This window comes from Scyliorhinus torazame, chromosome 7, assembly GCF_047496885.1.
Source record: "Scyliorhinus torazame isolate Kashiwa2021f chromosome 7, sScyTor2.1, whole genome shotgun sequence".
Classification (NCBI taxonomy): Eukaryota; Metazoa; Chordata; class Chondrichthyes; order Carcharhiniformes; family Scyliorhinidae; genus Scyliorhinus; species Scyliorhinus torazame.
Window position 1 is genome coordinate 26,536,472 of NC_092713.1, and position 17,669 is coordinate 26,554,140.

General features: G+C 46.9%; 1 protein-coding gene across 2 annotated transcripts in view; it reads left to right on the forward strand.

The window, feature by feature from the left end:
• The window catches only part of LOC140426098 (serine/threonine-protein kinase N2-like), a 158,454-nt gene that overhangs the window by 135,037 nt on the left and 5,748 nt on the right, over nucleotides 1-17,669 (forward strand). For both annotated transcript variants that reach the window (XM_072510448.1, XM_072510449.1), the window contains exons 18-20: nucleotides 958-1,034; nucleotides 5,527-5,669; nucleotides 5,756-5,863. In XM_072510448.1, coding sequence (XP_072366549.1) covers nucleotides 958-1,034; nucleotides 5,527-5,669; nucleotides 5,756-5,863 — 328 coding nt within the window. The remainder of the gene's footprint in view (nucleotides 1-957; nucleotides 1,035-5,526; nucleotides 5,670-5,755; nucleotides 5,864-17,669) is intronic.

Sequence of the window (17,669 nt, forward strand, 5' to 3'; positions counted from 1 at the left end):
TGGGAAATAAACAGTCTGCTTGGAAGTACGCAAGGTTAGCAAAATTACCACATGTTAATTCGCAATTACCACATATCTTTTATGCTTGGACAGATGAAAACCCATAAGGTTTGAAAGGCAAAATATACCTTTAAACAGTTGTCCTTCATTCGTGACAGAAGAGAAACCCTTTCCAGTGACAGGCCAGTAACCAGAGGGTACAGGTTTTGCATTATTGGTAAAAGAACCAGAGGCAACGAGAAGAAACATTTTAACATTTTTTTGACTGTCCCTCTGATCTGTGCACTCTTGCATGGTTCTTGGTTGCTGGTATGTGTCACCTATCGTCTTCCCTTAAGCTGTAGTCATACTCTGGTACTTAATTAAAGCTGGTTCATTGACACTACATTTAAACAGGTTACAGAGTGGTTGCTCCTGAACACTGTGTTCCAACCTCAAGCACATTGCTGACTGCCAGTGATACATCATCTACATCACTCGTTAGCATATCCATTCCTTACAACGCATCAGTCAAAATATCTTTTATGAAAGGGTGGTGGAAGCATATTCAGTAGGATTCAAAAGAAAATGGGGTAACTGCTTGATGGAGAAAAAAAATACACGGCTGTGGGAAAAGGGCAGGAGTGTGGGGCTAATTGAACAACTATCTCAAGGAGCTGACAATGGGCTGAATGGCTGCCTTCTGTTCTGTATCTTTCTATGATTCTATAAAATCTACTATCGACTATTTGATTTATTTAATCCTAGATGTAATCTTTCAGGGCTCTGCTCGTGGCTCAAAGGTGGAGTTACAATAATATCCACTTTCTACTGACAAGGATTTATGCTTGGAGTATAAGCTGAGAAAATTACAACTTTGCCTTTGTAACCTTCGTGTTGAGTAGCAATGGTTTGGAGCAATTTTTTTACTTGTTTAACAAATGTGTAACGAGTTGATAAAATTTTGTCCTCTTCCAGAGATTTAAAGCTAGATAACCTATTGCTGGATAATGACGGCTATGTGAAGATTGCTGACTTTGGTCTTTGTAAGGAGGGTAGGTGTTATAATTCTTGCTATTCGCTGGAAATATCCAGTTTATTTGAATGTATATATTGTCCCACAATACATAGAACATAGAACATTACAGCGCAGAACAGGCCCTTCGGCCCTCGATGTTGCGCCGACCTGTGAAACCACTCTAAAGCCCATCTACACTATTCCCTTATCGTCCATATGTCTATCCAATGACCATTTGAATGCCCTTAGTGTTGGCGAGTCCACTACTGTTGCAGGGTAGGGCATTCCACACCCTTACTACTCTGAGTAAAGAACCTACCTCTGACATCTGTCCTATATCTATCTCCCCTCAATTTAAAGCTATGTCCCCTCGTGCTAGACATCACCATCCGAGGAAAAAGGCTCTCACTGTCCACCTTATCCAATCCTCTGATCATGTATGCCTCAATTAAGTCACGTCTTAACCTTATTCTCTCTAACGAAAACAGCCTCAAGTCCCTCAGCCTTTCCTCATAAGATCTTCCCTCCATACCAGGCAACATTCTGGTAAATCTCCTCTGCACCCTTTCCAATGCTTCCACATCCTTTCTATAATGCGGCGACCAGAATTGCATGCAATACTCCAAATGCGGCCACACCAGAGTGTTGTACAGCTGCAACATGACCTCATGGCTCCGAAACTCAATCCCTTGACCAATAAAAACTAACACACCGTACGCCTTCTTAACAACCCTCTCAACCTGGGTGGCAACTTTCAGGGATCTATGTACATGGACACCGAGATCTCTCTGCTCATCCACACTGCCAAGAATCTTACCATTAGCCCAGTACTCTGTCTTCCTGTTATTCCTTCCGACATGAATCACCTCACACTTTTCTGCATTAAACTCCATTTGCCACCTCTCAGCCCAGCGCTGCAGCTTATCTATCTTCCTCTGTAACTTGTAACATACTTCTGCACTGTCCACAACTCCACCGACTTTAGTGTCATCTACAAATTTACTCACCCATCATTCTACGCCCTCCTCCATGTCATTTATAAAAATGACAAACAGCAGTGACCCCAAAACAGATCCTTGTGGTACACCACTAGTAACTGGACTCCAGTCTGTACATTTCCCATCAACCACCACCCTTAGTCTTCTTCCAGCTAGCCAATTTCTGATCCAAACTGCTAAATCACCCTGAATCCCATGCCTCCGTATTTTCTGCAGTAGCCTACCGTGGGGAACTTTATCAAACACTTTACTGAAATCCATATACACCACCAACTGCTTTATCCTTTCCACCTGTTTGGTCACCTTATCAAAGAACTCAATAAGGTTTGTGAGGCACGACCTATCCTTCACAAAACCGTGTTGACTATCTCTAATCAAATTATTCCTTTCCAGATGATTATACATCCTATCTCTTATAAACCTTTCCAAGATTTTGCCTACAACAGAAGTAAGGCACACTGGTCTATAGTTACCGGGGTTGTCTCGACTCCCCTTCTTGAACAAGGGGACAGCATTTGCTATCCTCCAGTCTTCTGGCACTATTCCTGTTGACAAAGATGACTTTAACGATCAAAGTCAAAGGCTCAGCAATCTCCTCCCTAGCTTCCCAGAGAATCCTAGGATAAATCCCATCCGGCCCAGGGGACTTATCTATTTCCACACTTTCCAGAATTGCTAACACCTCCTCATTATGAACCTCAAGCCCTTCTAGTCTAGTAGCCTGAATCTCAGTATTCTCCTCGACAACATTGTCTTTTTCCTGTGTGAATACTGACGGAAAATATTCATTTAGCACCTCTCCTATCTCCTCGGACTTCATGCTCAACTTCCCACTACTGTCCTTGACTGGCCCTACTCTTACCCGAGTCATTCTTTTATTCCTGACATATCTATAGAAAGCTTTAGGGTTAAACTTGATCGTATCTGCCAAAGACTTCTCATGTCCCCTCCTGGCTCCTCTTAGCTCTCTCTTTATGTCCTTCCTAGCTAACTTGTAACTCTCGAGCGCCCTAACTAAACCTTCATGTCTCATCTTTACATAAGCCTCCTTCTTCCTCTTGACAAGTGTTTCGATTGCTTTAGTAAACCACGGTTCCCTTGCTCGACCACTTCCTCCCTGCCTGACAGGTAAATACTTATCAAGGACACGCAGTAGCTGTTCCTTGAACAAGCTCCACATTTCCATTGTGCCCATCCCCTGCAGTTTTCCTTTCCATCCGATGCATCTTAAGTCTTGCCTCATTGCATCATAATTGCCTTTCCCCCAGATATAACTCTTGCCCTGCGGTATATACCTATCCCTTTCCATCACTAAAGTAAACGTAATCGAATTGTGGTCACTATCACCAAAGTGCTCACCTACCTCCAAATCTAACACCTGTCCTGGTTCATTACCCAGTGCCAAATCCAATATGGCCTCGCCTCTCGTTGGCCTATCTACATACTGTCAGGAAACCCTCCTGCACACACTGGACAAAAACGGACCCATCTAAAGTACTCTAACTATAGCGTTTCCAGTCAATATTTGGAAAGTTAAAGTCCCCCATAACAACTACCCTTATGCTTTCGCTCCTATCCAGAATCATCTTTGCAATCCTTTCCTCTACATCTCTGGAACTTTTCGGAGGCCTATAGAAAACCCCTAACAGGGTGACCTCTCCTTTCCTGTTTCTAACCTCAGCCCATACTACCTCAGTAGACAAGTCCTCATCAAACGTCCTTTCTGCCACCGTAATACTGTCCTTGACTAACAATGCCACCCCTCCCCTTTTACCACCTTCCCTGAGCTTACTGAAATATCCAAACCCCGGCACCTGCAACAACCATTCCTGTCCCTGATCTATCCATGTCTCCGAAATGGCCACAACATCGAAGTCCCAGGTACCAACCCATGCCGCAAGTTCACCCACCTTATTCCGGATGCTCCTGGCATTGAAGAAGACACACTTTAAACCACTTTCCTGCCTGCCGGTACACTCCTGCAACTTTGAACCTTACTCATGACCTCACTACTCTCAACCTCCTGTATACTGGAGCGACAATTCAGGTTCCCAAGCCCCTGCTGAGCTAATTTAAACCCTCCCGAAGAGCATTAACAAATTTCCCCCCCAGGATATTGGTACCCCTCTGGTCCAGGTGTAGACCATCCCGTTTGTAGAAGTCCCACCCACCCCAGAATGAGCCCCAATTATCCAGAAATCTGAAACCCTCCCTCCTGCACCATCCTCGTAGCCATGTGTTGAACTCCTCTCTCTCCCTATTCCTTGTCTCACTAGCACGTGGCATGGGTAACAACCCAGAGGTAATAACTCTGTCCTAGATCTAAGTTTCCACCCTAGCTCCCTGAATTCCTGCCTTATATCCCTATCCCTTTTCCTACCTATGTCGTTGATCCCTATGTGGACCACGACTTGGGGCTGCTCCACCTCCCCTTAAGGATCCCAAAAACACGATCCGAGACATCACGCACCCTGGCACCTGGGAGGCAACACACTAACCGCGAGTCTCTCTCATTCCCACAGAATCTCCTATCTATCCCCCTAACTATGGAATCTCCAATGAGTAATGCTCTACTCCTCTCCCCCCTTCCCTTCTGAGCACCAGGGACAGACTCTGTGCCAGAGACCTGTACCCCATGGCTTCCGTCCCCCCTATGTTTCTGTCTTCCATCACTTGCTATTTTGGTCTATAGCAGGATGCCTTGTATTGGTGATTAGTTCCTTCATTTGCCCTGTCTTCATTATAACAACAAAATATTTAGGTGTACACTATCTCAAATTAAAATGCATGCCAAAATATTTTTAGAATTGAAATCTGTAATGTAAATCACTTTGTAAGCTGCTTGCTATGTTCGGAGCCTTGGTATTGATGATGAAGATTAGTAAGTAGTGGAGGTCTGCAGGTTCCCCATCAATTGCTACTTACGAGCAGCCTGACTACTGCTGCGAAGGAATAACTTTTCCAATATGCATTTTAAATTGATTATATGCTATCAATGCTGAGTAATCTAAATGCAATACAGCATAGGCCATGTCAGCAGCAGTCAGTACCTGATCATGTGGTGAAAGCAATAGTTACTAAGGATGCAATGTTATTCAATCAGGATTTGGCCCAGGCACATGGCTGCAGTGTTGTGGGAATCCACAGCTACTTAGACAGCAATTGTACGCAATAATAAGAACCATGATCCAAGCAGATGACTTGTTATTGTACCCCATAATAATGGTACATGGCATAACCAGGAGAACAGGCTTTGAATCATTGCATGACTGTTATGACAGATTTTGTGCCTAGAATGTTCCCATGTGGCCTGCCACATTAGTTTCCATTTTGATTTGACACGTACTAAATGCCATTCAGAGCTTTGAGAGCTGTGAATTTGAGTACACTTCCCACATCACTCAACTTGTCATATTATTGCTTGAGATCATTCAAATGACATAACTGCATGCTAAAGGTTATGCTATTTCAGATTTTGTTTGCTTGTACACACAGATGAGGAATTGGCTCATTTTCCACCATTTATTTCAGGTATGGGTTTTGGAGATCGAACAAGTACATTTTGCGGCACCCCTGAGTTTCTTGCTCCTGAAGTACTGACGGAAACTTCATACACGAGGGCTGTGGACTGGTGGGGACTTGGTGTTCTTATCTATGAGATGTTGGTTGGTGAGGTGAGCACAAATGGTTGGCGTCACTATTTTATTCTGTGCACTGGATTCAAACATTATAACATTATTTTTTTCTTGTCTCTTGTCAGTCACCATTTCCTGGGGATGACGAAGAAGAAGTTTTTGATAGTATTGTAAATGATGAAGTGCGCTATCCAAGATTCTTATCTACAGATTCCATCTCCATCATGCGAAGGGTATGTTTCAATAATCGATGACATTTATTTAAAATTTTTCCAATTAAGGGCCAATTAAGCATGGCCAATCCACCTACCCTGTACATCTTTGGGTCATGGGGGTGAGGCACACGCAGACACAAGGCCCACGCAGACACGGGGAGAATGTGTAAACTCCACACGCACAAGGATCCGGGGCCAGGATTGAACCTGGGTCCTTGGCGCCATGAGGCAGCAGTGCTAGCCGCAGTGCAGTACCATAATTGATTTAATTTTAGAGCAAAGATTAATAATTTTTTGTTACAAATTTCCCTGCTTTGAAACTCAGTGAAGTGTAGTCAGTTATCTTAGTTCCACTTCTTTTTGGTAGATTGTAAAAGCTGTATGCTTACATTACTTCATCTCCTGCTTCCTTGATTTTTAAACATTCTTTGAATTGGTACTTAGAAACGTAGAATTTACAGTGCAGAGGTGAGTCTGCACCGGCGCTTGGAAAGAGCACCTTACCTAAGCCCACACCTCCACCCTATCCCATTAGCATGGCCAATCCACCTAACCTGCACATCTTTTGGACTGTGGGAGGAAACCCACGCAGACATGGGGAGAACATGCAGACTCCACACAGACAGTGACCCAAGCCGGGAATCAAACCTGGGACCCTGGAGCTGTGAAGCAACAGTGCCAACCACTGTGCTACCGTGCCCCCTATTAAACTGAATGATGGGAAATAGAAATAAGCATTATGTAAATGAGCTCATTACAAAATAAGGAAATAGGATTCAAAAGTGCAGTTATAACTACTCCAAATATTGCCAATCCTGGATTCGGAGTCACCCTCTCTTCCAGCACCTCTGGCATAACAGTCGCAAATCCCCCTGCCAGAATCCCCTCAACTTCGGACGCACCCAAAACACATGTACATGATTCGCCGGGCTTCCCCCACAGCGTCTTCACCTATCCTCAACTTCCTCAAAAAATCTGCTCATCCGGGCTATCGTCATGTAGGCCCTATTAACCACCTTGAACTGGATCAGGCTAAAGACGAAGATGAATTAACTCTCTTCGAAGTCTTTTCCCATAATTCGATTTCCAACTCTCCTCCCAGCTCCTCTTCCCGCTTCCTCATCACCTCCCCGATAGGGATTTTTTTCCCACTCCCATCAACACCTTGTATATCTCCGAGACCCTCCCCACCCAACCCCGTTTTTGACATTACCTTATCCTGTAGTCCCCTCAGGTGGAGGCGAGGAAAGCTTGGAACCTGCCTCCGGACAAAGTCCCGTACCTGTAGGTACCGAAACCCATTCCCACCCGGCAACTTGAACTTCTCCTCTAATGCATCCAGGCTCGGGAAACTCTCCTGAATGAAGAGATCCCCAAATATCTCAATCTCTGCCCGCTACCACCTCCTAAAGCCCCCTTCCAGCCTCCCCCGGAATAAAACGGTGATTGTCACAGATCGGTGACCACACTGACCCCTCCAATCTCATGTGCTGTCTCCATTGTCCCCACAACCTCGGGGCTGCCACTACCACTGGGCTTGTGGAGTACCGAGCCTGCGCGAATGGCACGGCCGCCGTCAATAAAGCCTCCAAACTCATACCCTGACAGGATGCTGCCTCTACTCCTCGCTCCCAAACTGACCCCTCCCCCACTTCCTGACCATCAAAATGTTGGCCACCCAATAATAATTAATAAAACTCGGGAGGGGCAAGCCCCCCTCCAGAAGTGCCTTCTTCATCCTCGGGGTTTTACCAGCCCACACACAACCTGAGATCGCCACCTTCAGTTTCCTAAAAAAGGGACAAAAATCGGGAGACATTGGAAAAGAAACAGCAGTCTCTGGAGGACTGTCACCTTCACCGTCTGCACGCTTCCCACCTCTTTTTTTACACAGAGGGTAGTGGGTGCCTGGAACTCGCTACCGGAGGAGGTGGTGGAAGCAGGGGCGATAGTGACATTTAAGGGGCATCTTGACAAATACATGAATATGATGGGAATAGAGGGATACGGACCCAGGAAGTGTAGACGATTGTAGTTTAGTCGGGCAGCATGGTCGGCACGGGCTTGGAGGGCCGGAGGGCCTGTTCCTGTGCTGTACGTTTCTTTGTTCTTTGTTCAGTGTCAGCGGGAGCATGTCCCACCTGCGGAAATCCGTTTTCATCTGATCGACCGCTTTACCCAGATCTAACTTGTGGAGCTGTCCCCAATCCTTAGCCACCTGTATCGCTAGATACCTAAAGCTCCTCCCCACCACCTTAAAAGGTAACTCCCTCAGTCTCCTTTCCTGCCCCCACTCGTTCCCATGTTTAACTTGTAGCCTGAGAACTACCCAAATTCTTCCAGTGTCACCATAATTCCAGCCATCCCCCCCAAAGGGTCTGTGATATAAAGCAGTAAATCGCCCGCGTAGAGCGAGACCCTGTGCTCCACATCCCCCCCCCCCCCCCCCAAAATCCCCTGCCAAACAATCAATGGCATAAGGGCCATTGCCAAGGGCTCTATGGCCAGGGCAAACATAGTTGGGAGAGCGGGAACCCCTGTCTTGTCCCCCTACAGAGACTAAAATATTCTGACTGAACCCGGTTGGTTCTTACATTCGCCACCGGAGCCTGGTATAGCAACCGGACCCAAACCACAAATCTCTGCCCAAACTCGAACCTGCCTAAAATATCCCATAGGTACTTCCACTCCACCCGGTCAAAGGCCTTTTCTGCATCCATAGCTACTACCACCTCAACCTCGCGCCCCTCCGCTGGCATCATTATAACATTCAGGAGCCGTCTAACGTTGGACATCAGGTGCCTGCCCTTCACAAATCCCGTCTGGTCCTCCCCAATTACCTCCGGGACACAATCCTCCAAACGTATGGCCAAGATCTTTGCCAGCAATTTAACATCTACGTTCTAAAAGGAAATCGGCCTGTACGATCCACAGCTCTCCGGGTCTTTGCCCCGCTTCAAGATGAGAGAGAGATCGATGCCTGTGATAGCGTTGGGGGGAGCACTCCCATCTCCTTCGACTCGTTAAAGGCCTTAACCAGGAGCGGCCTCAGTAACTCAGAAAACCTTTTATAAAATTCCACTGGGTATCCATCAGGTCCTGGGGCCTTACCCGATTGCATCGCCCCCAACCCATCATCACCTCCCAGAGCCCAATTGGGCCCACCAGGCATTCCACCAGCTCCTCATCTACCTTCGGGAACTCTAGCCTCTCCAAAAATTGCTTCATACCCTTCTCCTCGGCTGGGGGGGGTTCCGATTCATAAAGTCGACTATAGAATTTGCGAAACATATCATTTATCGCCCCCGGATCCACCACTACCTTCCCCCTCATATCCTTTCCTTTCCCAATTTATCTCGTGCCTCCTGCTTCCTCAGTTGATGTGCTAACATCCTACTGGCTTTCTCCCCATACTCGGATATTGCCCCTTTCACCCTCCTCATCTGCCCTTCTGCCTTACCTGTGGACAGGAGCCCAAATTCCATTTGGAGTCTCCGACGCTCCTTCAGGAGCTCCTCATCCGGAGACTCCGCATATCTCCTGTCCACTTATAAGGTTTCACCTCCCCCGAATCATCCCTGCCGCGCGCGGTCTCTCCCGTGGCATTGCTCTTTATGTACCCCCGAATGGTCTCCCTCACCCGCTGACAAATATCATCCTCCGCTAACAGCCCTACATCTAATCTCCACTGTGGACGCTGGGTCTTTCCTGTGCTTACCCGTAGGTCTATCCAGTGTGGAGCGTGGTCCGACACCACGATTGCTGAATACTCCGTGTCCTCCACCCCCGCTAACAGCGTTTTGTAATGTACGAAAAAGTCTATCATGGAATAAACCTTATGCACATGGGAGTAGACAAACGTGACATCATCCCAGTTTGGGGCGTATATATTGACCAACACCACTGCCATTCCTTCCATTTTCCCGCTAACCATAATAAATCTACCCCCCGGGTCTGCCTCTATCTTCCCCACCTCGAATGCCACCTTTTTATTAACCAGGATTGCCACCCCCCTTGTTTTAATGTCCAATCCCGAATGGAACACCTGTCCGACCCATCCCTTCTTCAGTCTAACTTAGTCTCCCAACTTCAAGTGCATCTCTGGCAACATGGCCACGTCCGCCTTCAGCTGTCTCAAGTGTGCGAACACACGGGTTTTTTTGACCGGCCCATTCAGTCCACGAACATTCCACGTAACCAGCCTGGTCGGGGAGGACAGTACCCCCCTCTCTTGTCGATCGGCCATGACCTTTCCTAGGCCAGCCCTTGGCTCATGCCCCGCACCTCACCTGGCCCGGCCCTCGGCAGCAACCATCACCTACTCTCCCCCTCCAGCCTCCTAAAAGTCTCCTCTTTGTCAGCAGTGTACGTTAATCTTCAGCTCAACCCCCACTTTGCTTCCGTGAACTGTGAACTAGCTCTCGCAGCTAGCCTGGCAGCTCCCGGCGCCTAGCATCCTACCATCTGCTGGTTCTCTCTCCCCCCCTCCTCACTCTTAGTATAAGTTCCCAAAACAATAGCACAAAAAACAGACAAGCAATCCCTCCCAAGGTCCAAGCACAGAGGCCCACCCCTCCTCCCTTAACAAAATCTTATCTATTCTAACACCTTCAAGCAGGACCAAATAGAAAAGACTGGACAAAGAAAAAGGAATTATACATGTAAAAACTCAGTCAAACTTAAATTACAGAATTAAAGGACTAAGGTTTTTAAAAGGGCAACACATAACTTCTAACTCGGTTCTCCACAATCTAGGTTTAAGATCCTTTTTTGTCTACCAGGTTATTGTCCTTCATGAAGTCCTCCACGTCCTCCGGTGAGCCAAAGTACAGCTCCCGACCCTCATGTCACCCAAAGACGGGCCGGGTAAAGCAGACCAAACTTTATTTCCTTCTCGTACAGGGCCGCCTTGACTTTATTAAAACTCGTCCTCCTCTTTGCGAGTTCTGCTCTCAAGTCCTGGTACACCCAGATCTCAGAATCTTCCCACATGCACCGTTTCGTCTGCCTGGCCCACCTCATGATGCGTTCCTTATCTAGGAACCGATGCAGCCGTACCACCATTGCCCTCGGGGGCACACTCCCCTGGGGCATAGGCATAAATGCCCTATCGGCTCGGTCCACCTCCAACGACTTGGGGAACGAACCTTCCCCTGTCAGCTTCTTTAGCATCTTCCCCACATACTCACCGGCATCCGATCCTTCCTTCCCCTCTGGCAGACCGACGATCCGGATATTCTGACTCCGAGAACGGTTCTCCAAGTCCTCCTCCTTCTCCAGCAGCCGTTTCTGTTGGTCCTGTAGCACCCCGATCTCCATTCCCATCGCAGTGGACTGCTCTTCTCGTTCCACCGCCAGCTCCTCCAACTTCTGGATCGCCTGTCCCTGGGTCGTCAATCTCTCCTCCACACGGTCGACCACCGCCCTGATTGAGTCCATTGCCTGGGCCTGGTCCTCCGCACATTCCTTGCGATGTTGAGTGAACTTCTCGGTCAAGAAGTCCACCAACTGGTCCGTTGACCATTGAGCTGGTGAGGCCAAACCCTGCTTCCCCGCCATTGGCTCCTTCAAACTCTGGTCCTTGCTTCCAGCCAACTTTTGATTTCTCCTTTTCTGATTTTTCCTCGGGCACAGCTCCATAAACTAGGGGTCACCTCCTTCTCCTCTCGCTTTTACACCTTTATTTTGAAAAATTCCTGTGGAAATCCAGCTTAAAAGCCACAGAAATACCACCAAGAACCGGAGCTGCCAAATGTGCGACCTTTCACTCCATGGCCGCAACCGGAAGTCGCAGGGAAGTAGAGTTGGGACCACAATTAAATCAGCTATGGTCTTATCAAATGGCGGAGGAATGGATTCAGAAAAAGTCTTCCTTCACTGTAGGACAGTGTCAGGAAACAGAGGTAGTTTTCATTAATCTATGTTTGAATTTGTGGATATTAAAAATGAGGTATAGCTTTAATTAAGTTTAATTTTGTGTTTCTGTGTGTAAAAAAAAAAGAGCTGAAATTTTAGCTAGCTTCATGTTAAACAAAGATGCCTGCATGTCTGTGGGTTTTGACCTCATTTTTAAATCACCTGCATTGTAATTAAAAGTTTAAAACGTAAAAACAATTATCGAGGTTAAAAAAAACGAAGCTGTTGCTTACCAATTGGGGGCCCACACAGAAAAGCACAAACATTTGTAGTTCAGTTGGAACTAGGGACCTTTGAGAAGAAAGCAGCTCTCACACAAACTGCAGCACAGGCAGAGCAACAGAGTTAAGGGGCAGAAAGCAAGCTCCAGAAGCGAAAGAACATATAGATCTTGAACCAGGGGATGAAAAGAGGAGTCCCAGGCAGACTAATGTCAAAGGGACAAAGAACTGGAATGTGAAGAAGGTACAGTTCACTGAAGTTAAAGGGGCAGAGAGATGTTCCCAGTTAAAAACAGAGTTGAAAGGTGCAGATCTGGTGAACGGCTAGCGAGGAGCCAGACATTTGAAGTAATCCTAAAGTTTGAGACACCTTAATTTAGCCTGTGCGCCGTGGAGCTCTGTTGGCAAGGCTGTAAATCTATAGAAGTTATATTGGATTGCATCTGCCACTTGATTTCAGAGTCTGACCACAGTTGGCCTGTTGGTTTACATGGACTGTGTACTTGCTGAGATGGTTACAACATAAGATATATTTTGTAACTTGTGCTATCCTTAAAAATCTGTGGGGTGAAGAGTATTATAGTTAATGTCTTATTTTTTTCTTAAAAGTTAATCAACAGTCCTGTGACTCTGTTCGTCCACATCTCTAAACAAAAAAATTGAAATGTTACGATCTATCGAGTCAGGGTTCCGCTCTGGGGTCTGTCTAGCCAGTAGTCACATCAGCTGGGATCATAACAGCAGTGGGGAAACATTCCTAGAAAATAGAAGCAGGAGTAGATCATTCGGCCCTTCAAGCCTGTTCCGCCATTTGTTATTTCATAGCTGATCATCAAATTCAATGCCCTGTCTAATCCTGTAAAAATTTTATAAGTTTCAATGAGATCCCCTCTCACTCTTCTAAACGCCAATGAATATAAACCTAACCAACTTAATCTCTCCTCATATGACAGCCCTCCCATCCCAGGAATCAACCTTCACTGCACTCCCTCCATAGCAAGAACATCCTTCCTCAGATTAAAAACAGCAGAATTGCACACAATATCCCAGGTGTGGCCCCACCAACACCCTGTACAATTGCAGTAAAACATCCCTATTCCTATACTCAAACCCTATCGCTATGAAGGCCAACATACCATTTGCCTTCTGTACTGCCTGCTCTATCTGCACACTTACTTTCAGCGACTGATGCACGAGGACACCAAGATATCGCTGAGTATCCACCTCTTTCAATTTACACATTCAAGTAATAATCTGCCTTCCTATTTTTGCTACCGAAGTAGATAACCCAACATTTATCCACTTTATACTGCATCTGCCATGCATGTGCCCACTCACTCAGCCTGTCCAAATCCTGATGAAGCATCCCTGCATCCTCCTCACAGCTCACCCTCTCACCCAGCTTTGTATCATCTCCAAATTTGGAGCTAATATATTTGGTTCCCTCGTCCAAATCATTAATCTATAGTGTGAACAGCTGAGGTTCTAGCACCGATCCCTGTGGTATCGCATTAGTCACTGCCTGCTATTTGGAAAAAGACTCATTTATTTTAACTCTTTGCTTCCTGTCTGCTAACCAGATTTTTATCCATACATGGGTATTAGGAGCAGAAGTCGGCAATTCAGCCCTTCGAGTCTGCTCCGCCATTCAATCAGATCATGGCTGATCTCTTCCTTGTCTCAAATCCATCTCCCTGCCTTTTCCCTTTATCCCTCTAACCCCCGTTTTTAAAATCCGAAATATATCTATCTCGTTCTTGTAACCATTTAATGATTCAGGCTCCACCGCATTATGGAGCAGTGAGTTCCACAAATTCACCACTTTCTGCGAGAAGTAGTTCCTCCTCATCTCAGTTTTAAATCTATTGCCTTGCAACGTCTTTCTGTGACCTCTTGTTCTAGATTGCCCCACAAGGGTGAACATCTTGTGTCCGTTTACTTTTTCAATCCCTCTTGGTATTTTATATACCTCGATCAGATCCTCTCCCATTCTTCTAAACTCCCAGCGAGTATAAGCCCAAACTGTTCAATCTCTCCTCGAATGCCAACTCTTCATCCCTGGAATCAAACTGGTGAACCTCCTCTGAACTGCCTCCAATGCCACCAAAAAACCGGACACACAACTCTAGATGTGGTCTCACCAACACCCTATACAATTGCAACAGCACGTCTCCACTTTTATACTCCAGTCCTTTTGCAATAAATGCTAAAATTCCATTTGTCGCAGTCCCATGTGCTTTAACTTTACATAGTAATCTGCCATGTGAGACCTTGTCGAAGGCCTTCTGAAAGTCTAAATAAACCACATCTACTGGTTCTCCCTGGTCAACTCTACTATTTATGCCTTCAAAGAATTCCAGTAGATTTGTCTAGCATGATTTCCCTTTTGTAAATCCATGCCAAATTTGTTGTCTTATACTGCTACTTTCCAAATGCTGTGCTATGGAATCCTTGATAATGGATGTAGCAACTTCCCCACTATCGACGTTAAGCTCAGTGGTCGATGGTTTCCTGTTTTCCCTCTACTTCCCTTTTTGAATAGCAGGCATACATTAGCTACCCTCCAATCTGAAGGAACCATTCCAGATTCCAAATGTTTTGAAAAATGACCACCAATGGACCTACTATTTCTAGGGCCACTTCCGTAATTACTCTTGGATGAAGATTATCAGGCCCTGGAGATTTATCAGCCTCTAATCCCATCAGTCTCCCCAAACCATTTCTCCACCAATGCTGATTTCCTTCAGCTCATTAATAAAACATTTGTTTCTCAGAACTTCCAGTACATTACCCATGTCGTCCTTTGTGAAGTACAAATTTAGTTCCTCAACCATTTATTTGTTCCCCTTTATGAATTCTCTTCCCCCACCCCCCCCGGTACCGGTTTCTGACTGTAAGGGGCCTATATTCGTCTTTGTCAATCTTTTTCTCTTTACATACTTATGAGCAGATTTAGCTCAGTTGGCTAGATGGCTGATTGATGATGCAGAGCGAGGTCAGTAGCGCGGGTTCAATTCCTGTACTGAAGTTATTCATTGAGGCCCGCTTTCTCAACCTTGACCCTGTAAACAAAATTATGAGGGGCTTAGACAGGATGGATAGGCAGACTTTTTCCCAGGGTAGAGGCGTCAATTACTAGGGGGCATAGGTTTGAGGTGCGAGGGGCAAGGTTTAGAGGAGATGTACGAGGCAAGTTTTTTCCACAGAGGGTAGTTGGTGCCTGGAACTCGCTGCCGGAGGAGGTGGTGGAAGCAGGGACGACAGCGACGGTTAAGGGGCATCTTGACAAATACATGAATAGGATGGGAATAGAGGGATACGGACCCCGAAAGTGTAGAAGATTGTAGTTTAGACAGGCAGCATGGTCGTCGCAGGCTTGTAGGGCCGAAGGGCCTGTTCCTGTGCTGTACTTTTCTTTGTTCTTTGAGTACTGGTTAAGTTATCACCTGTCATATCTCTCCCTCAAAGGGGAAAGCACCCTATGGTCATCTGGGGCTGTGCCGACTTTACCTTGCCTTGCATACCTATAGAAACATTACGAAGTCTTACAACACCAGGTTAAAGTCCAACAGGTTTGTTTCGATGTCACTAGCTTTCGGAGCGCTGCTCCTTCCTCAGGTGAATGAAGAGGTATGTTCGAAAGAGTCGAATTGGACCCCTCCGGAAGGCCGCTGCCTTAGACTCGACATGTATGCTCAAGCTGTCAGGAGTCGCGTCAATGCCAGATTCATCAGTCGCATTCACGAGACAGCCCCGAACGTCACCCAAGCACAACGCAATGCCATCCGCGCTCTCAAGACCAACTGCAGCATCGTCATCAAACCAGCAGACAAAGGAGGGGCCACTGTCGTACTGAACAGAACGGACTACTGCAAAGAAGTATACCGACAACTGAACAACCAAGAACACTACAGACAGTTACCCGCAGATCCGACCAAGGAACACATCCGCCAACTTAACAGACTGATCAAGACCTTGGATCCAGATCTTCAGAGCACCCTACGTGCTCTCATCCCACGCACTCCCCGCATCGGAGATCTCTACTGCCTCCCGAAAATACATAAGGCCAACACACCAGGCCGCCCTATCATTTCAGGCAATGGGACCTTGTGTGAGAACCTCTCTGGCTACATCGAGGGCATCCTGAAACCCATCGTACAAGGTACGCCCAGCTTCTGTCGCGACACTACGGACTTCCTGCAGAAACTCCGCACCCATGGACCAGTTGAACCAGGAACATTCCTCGTCACAATGGACGTCTCGGCACTCTACACCAGCATCCCCCATGACAACGGCATTGCTGCAATAGTCTCAGTACTCAACACCGACAACTGCCAATCTCCAGGCGCAATTCTGCAACTCATCCGCTTCATTCTGGATCACAATGTCTTCACCTTCGACAACAAGTTCTTCATCCAGACGCACGGAACAGCCATGGGGACCAAATTCGCACCCCAAAACGGCAACATCTTCATGCACAAGTTTGAACAGGACCTACTCACCGCACAGGACCTTCAACTGACGTTATACACCAGATACATCGATTACATTTTTTTCCTTTGGACCCACGGCGAAGAATCACTGAAACGACTACACGATGACAAAAAGTTCCATCCAACCATCAGACTCACCATTGACTACTCTCCAAATTCAGTAGCATTCTTGGACACACTCGTCCCCATCAAGGACGGTCACCTCAGCACTTCGCTTTACCGCAAACCCACGGATAACCTCACGATGCTCCACTTCTCCAGCTTCCACCCTAAACACATTAAAGAAGCCATCCCCTATGGACAAGCGCTCCGTATACACAGGATTTGCTCAGACGAGGAGGAGCGTAACAGACATCTACAGACGTTGAAAGATGCCCTCGTACGAACGGGATATAACACTCGACTCATCGATCGACAGTTCCAACGCGCCACAGCGAAAAACCGCACCAACCTCCTCAGAAGACAAACATGGGACACAACCGACAGAATACCCTTCGTCGTCCAGTACTTCCCCGGAGCGGAGAAACTATGTCATCTTCTTCACAGCCTTCAACATGTCATTGATGACGATGAACATCTTGCCAAGGTCATCCCCACCCCCCCACTTGCCTTCAAACAACCGCGCAGCCTCAAACAAACCATTGTTTGCAGCAAACTACCCAGTCTTCAGAACAGTGACCACGATACCACACAACCCTGCCATGGCAATCTCTGCAAGACGTGCCAGATCATCGACATGGATACCACTATTACACGTGAGAACACCACCCACCAGGTACGCGGTACATACTCGTGCGACTTGGCCAACGTTGTCTACCTCATACGCTGCAGGAAAGGATGTCCCGAAGCGTGGTACATTGGCGAGACCATGCAGACGCTGCGACAACGAATGAACGGACATCGCGCAACAATCACCAGGCAGGAATGTTCCCTTCCAGTCGGGGAACATTTCAGCAGTCAAGGGCATTCAGCCTCTGATCTCCGGGTAAGCGTTCTCCAAGGCGGCCTTCAGGACGCGCGACAACGCAGAATCGCCGAGCAGAAACTTATAGCCAAGTTCCGCACACATGAGTGCGGCCTCAACCGGGACCTGGGATTCATGTCGCATTACATTCATCCCCCACCATCTGGCCTGCGAAATCCTACCAACTGTCCTGGCTTGACACAATTCACACCTCTTTAACCTGGGGTTAC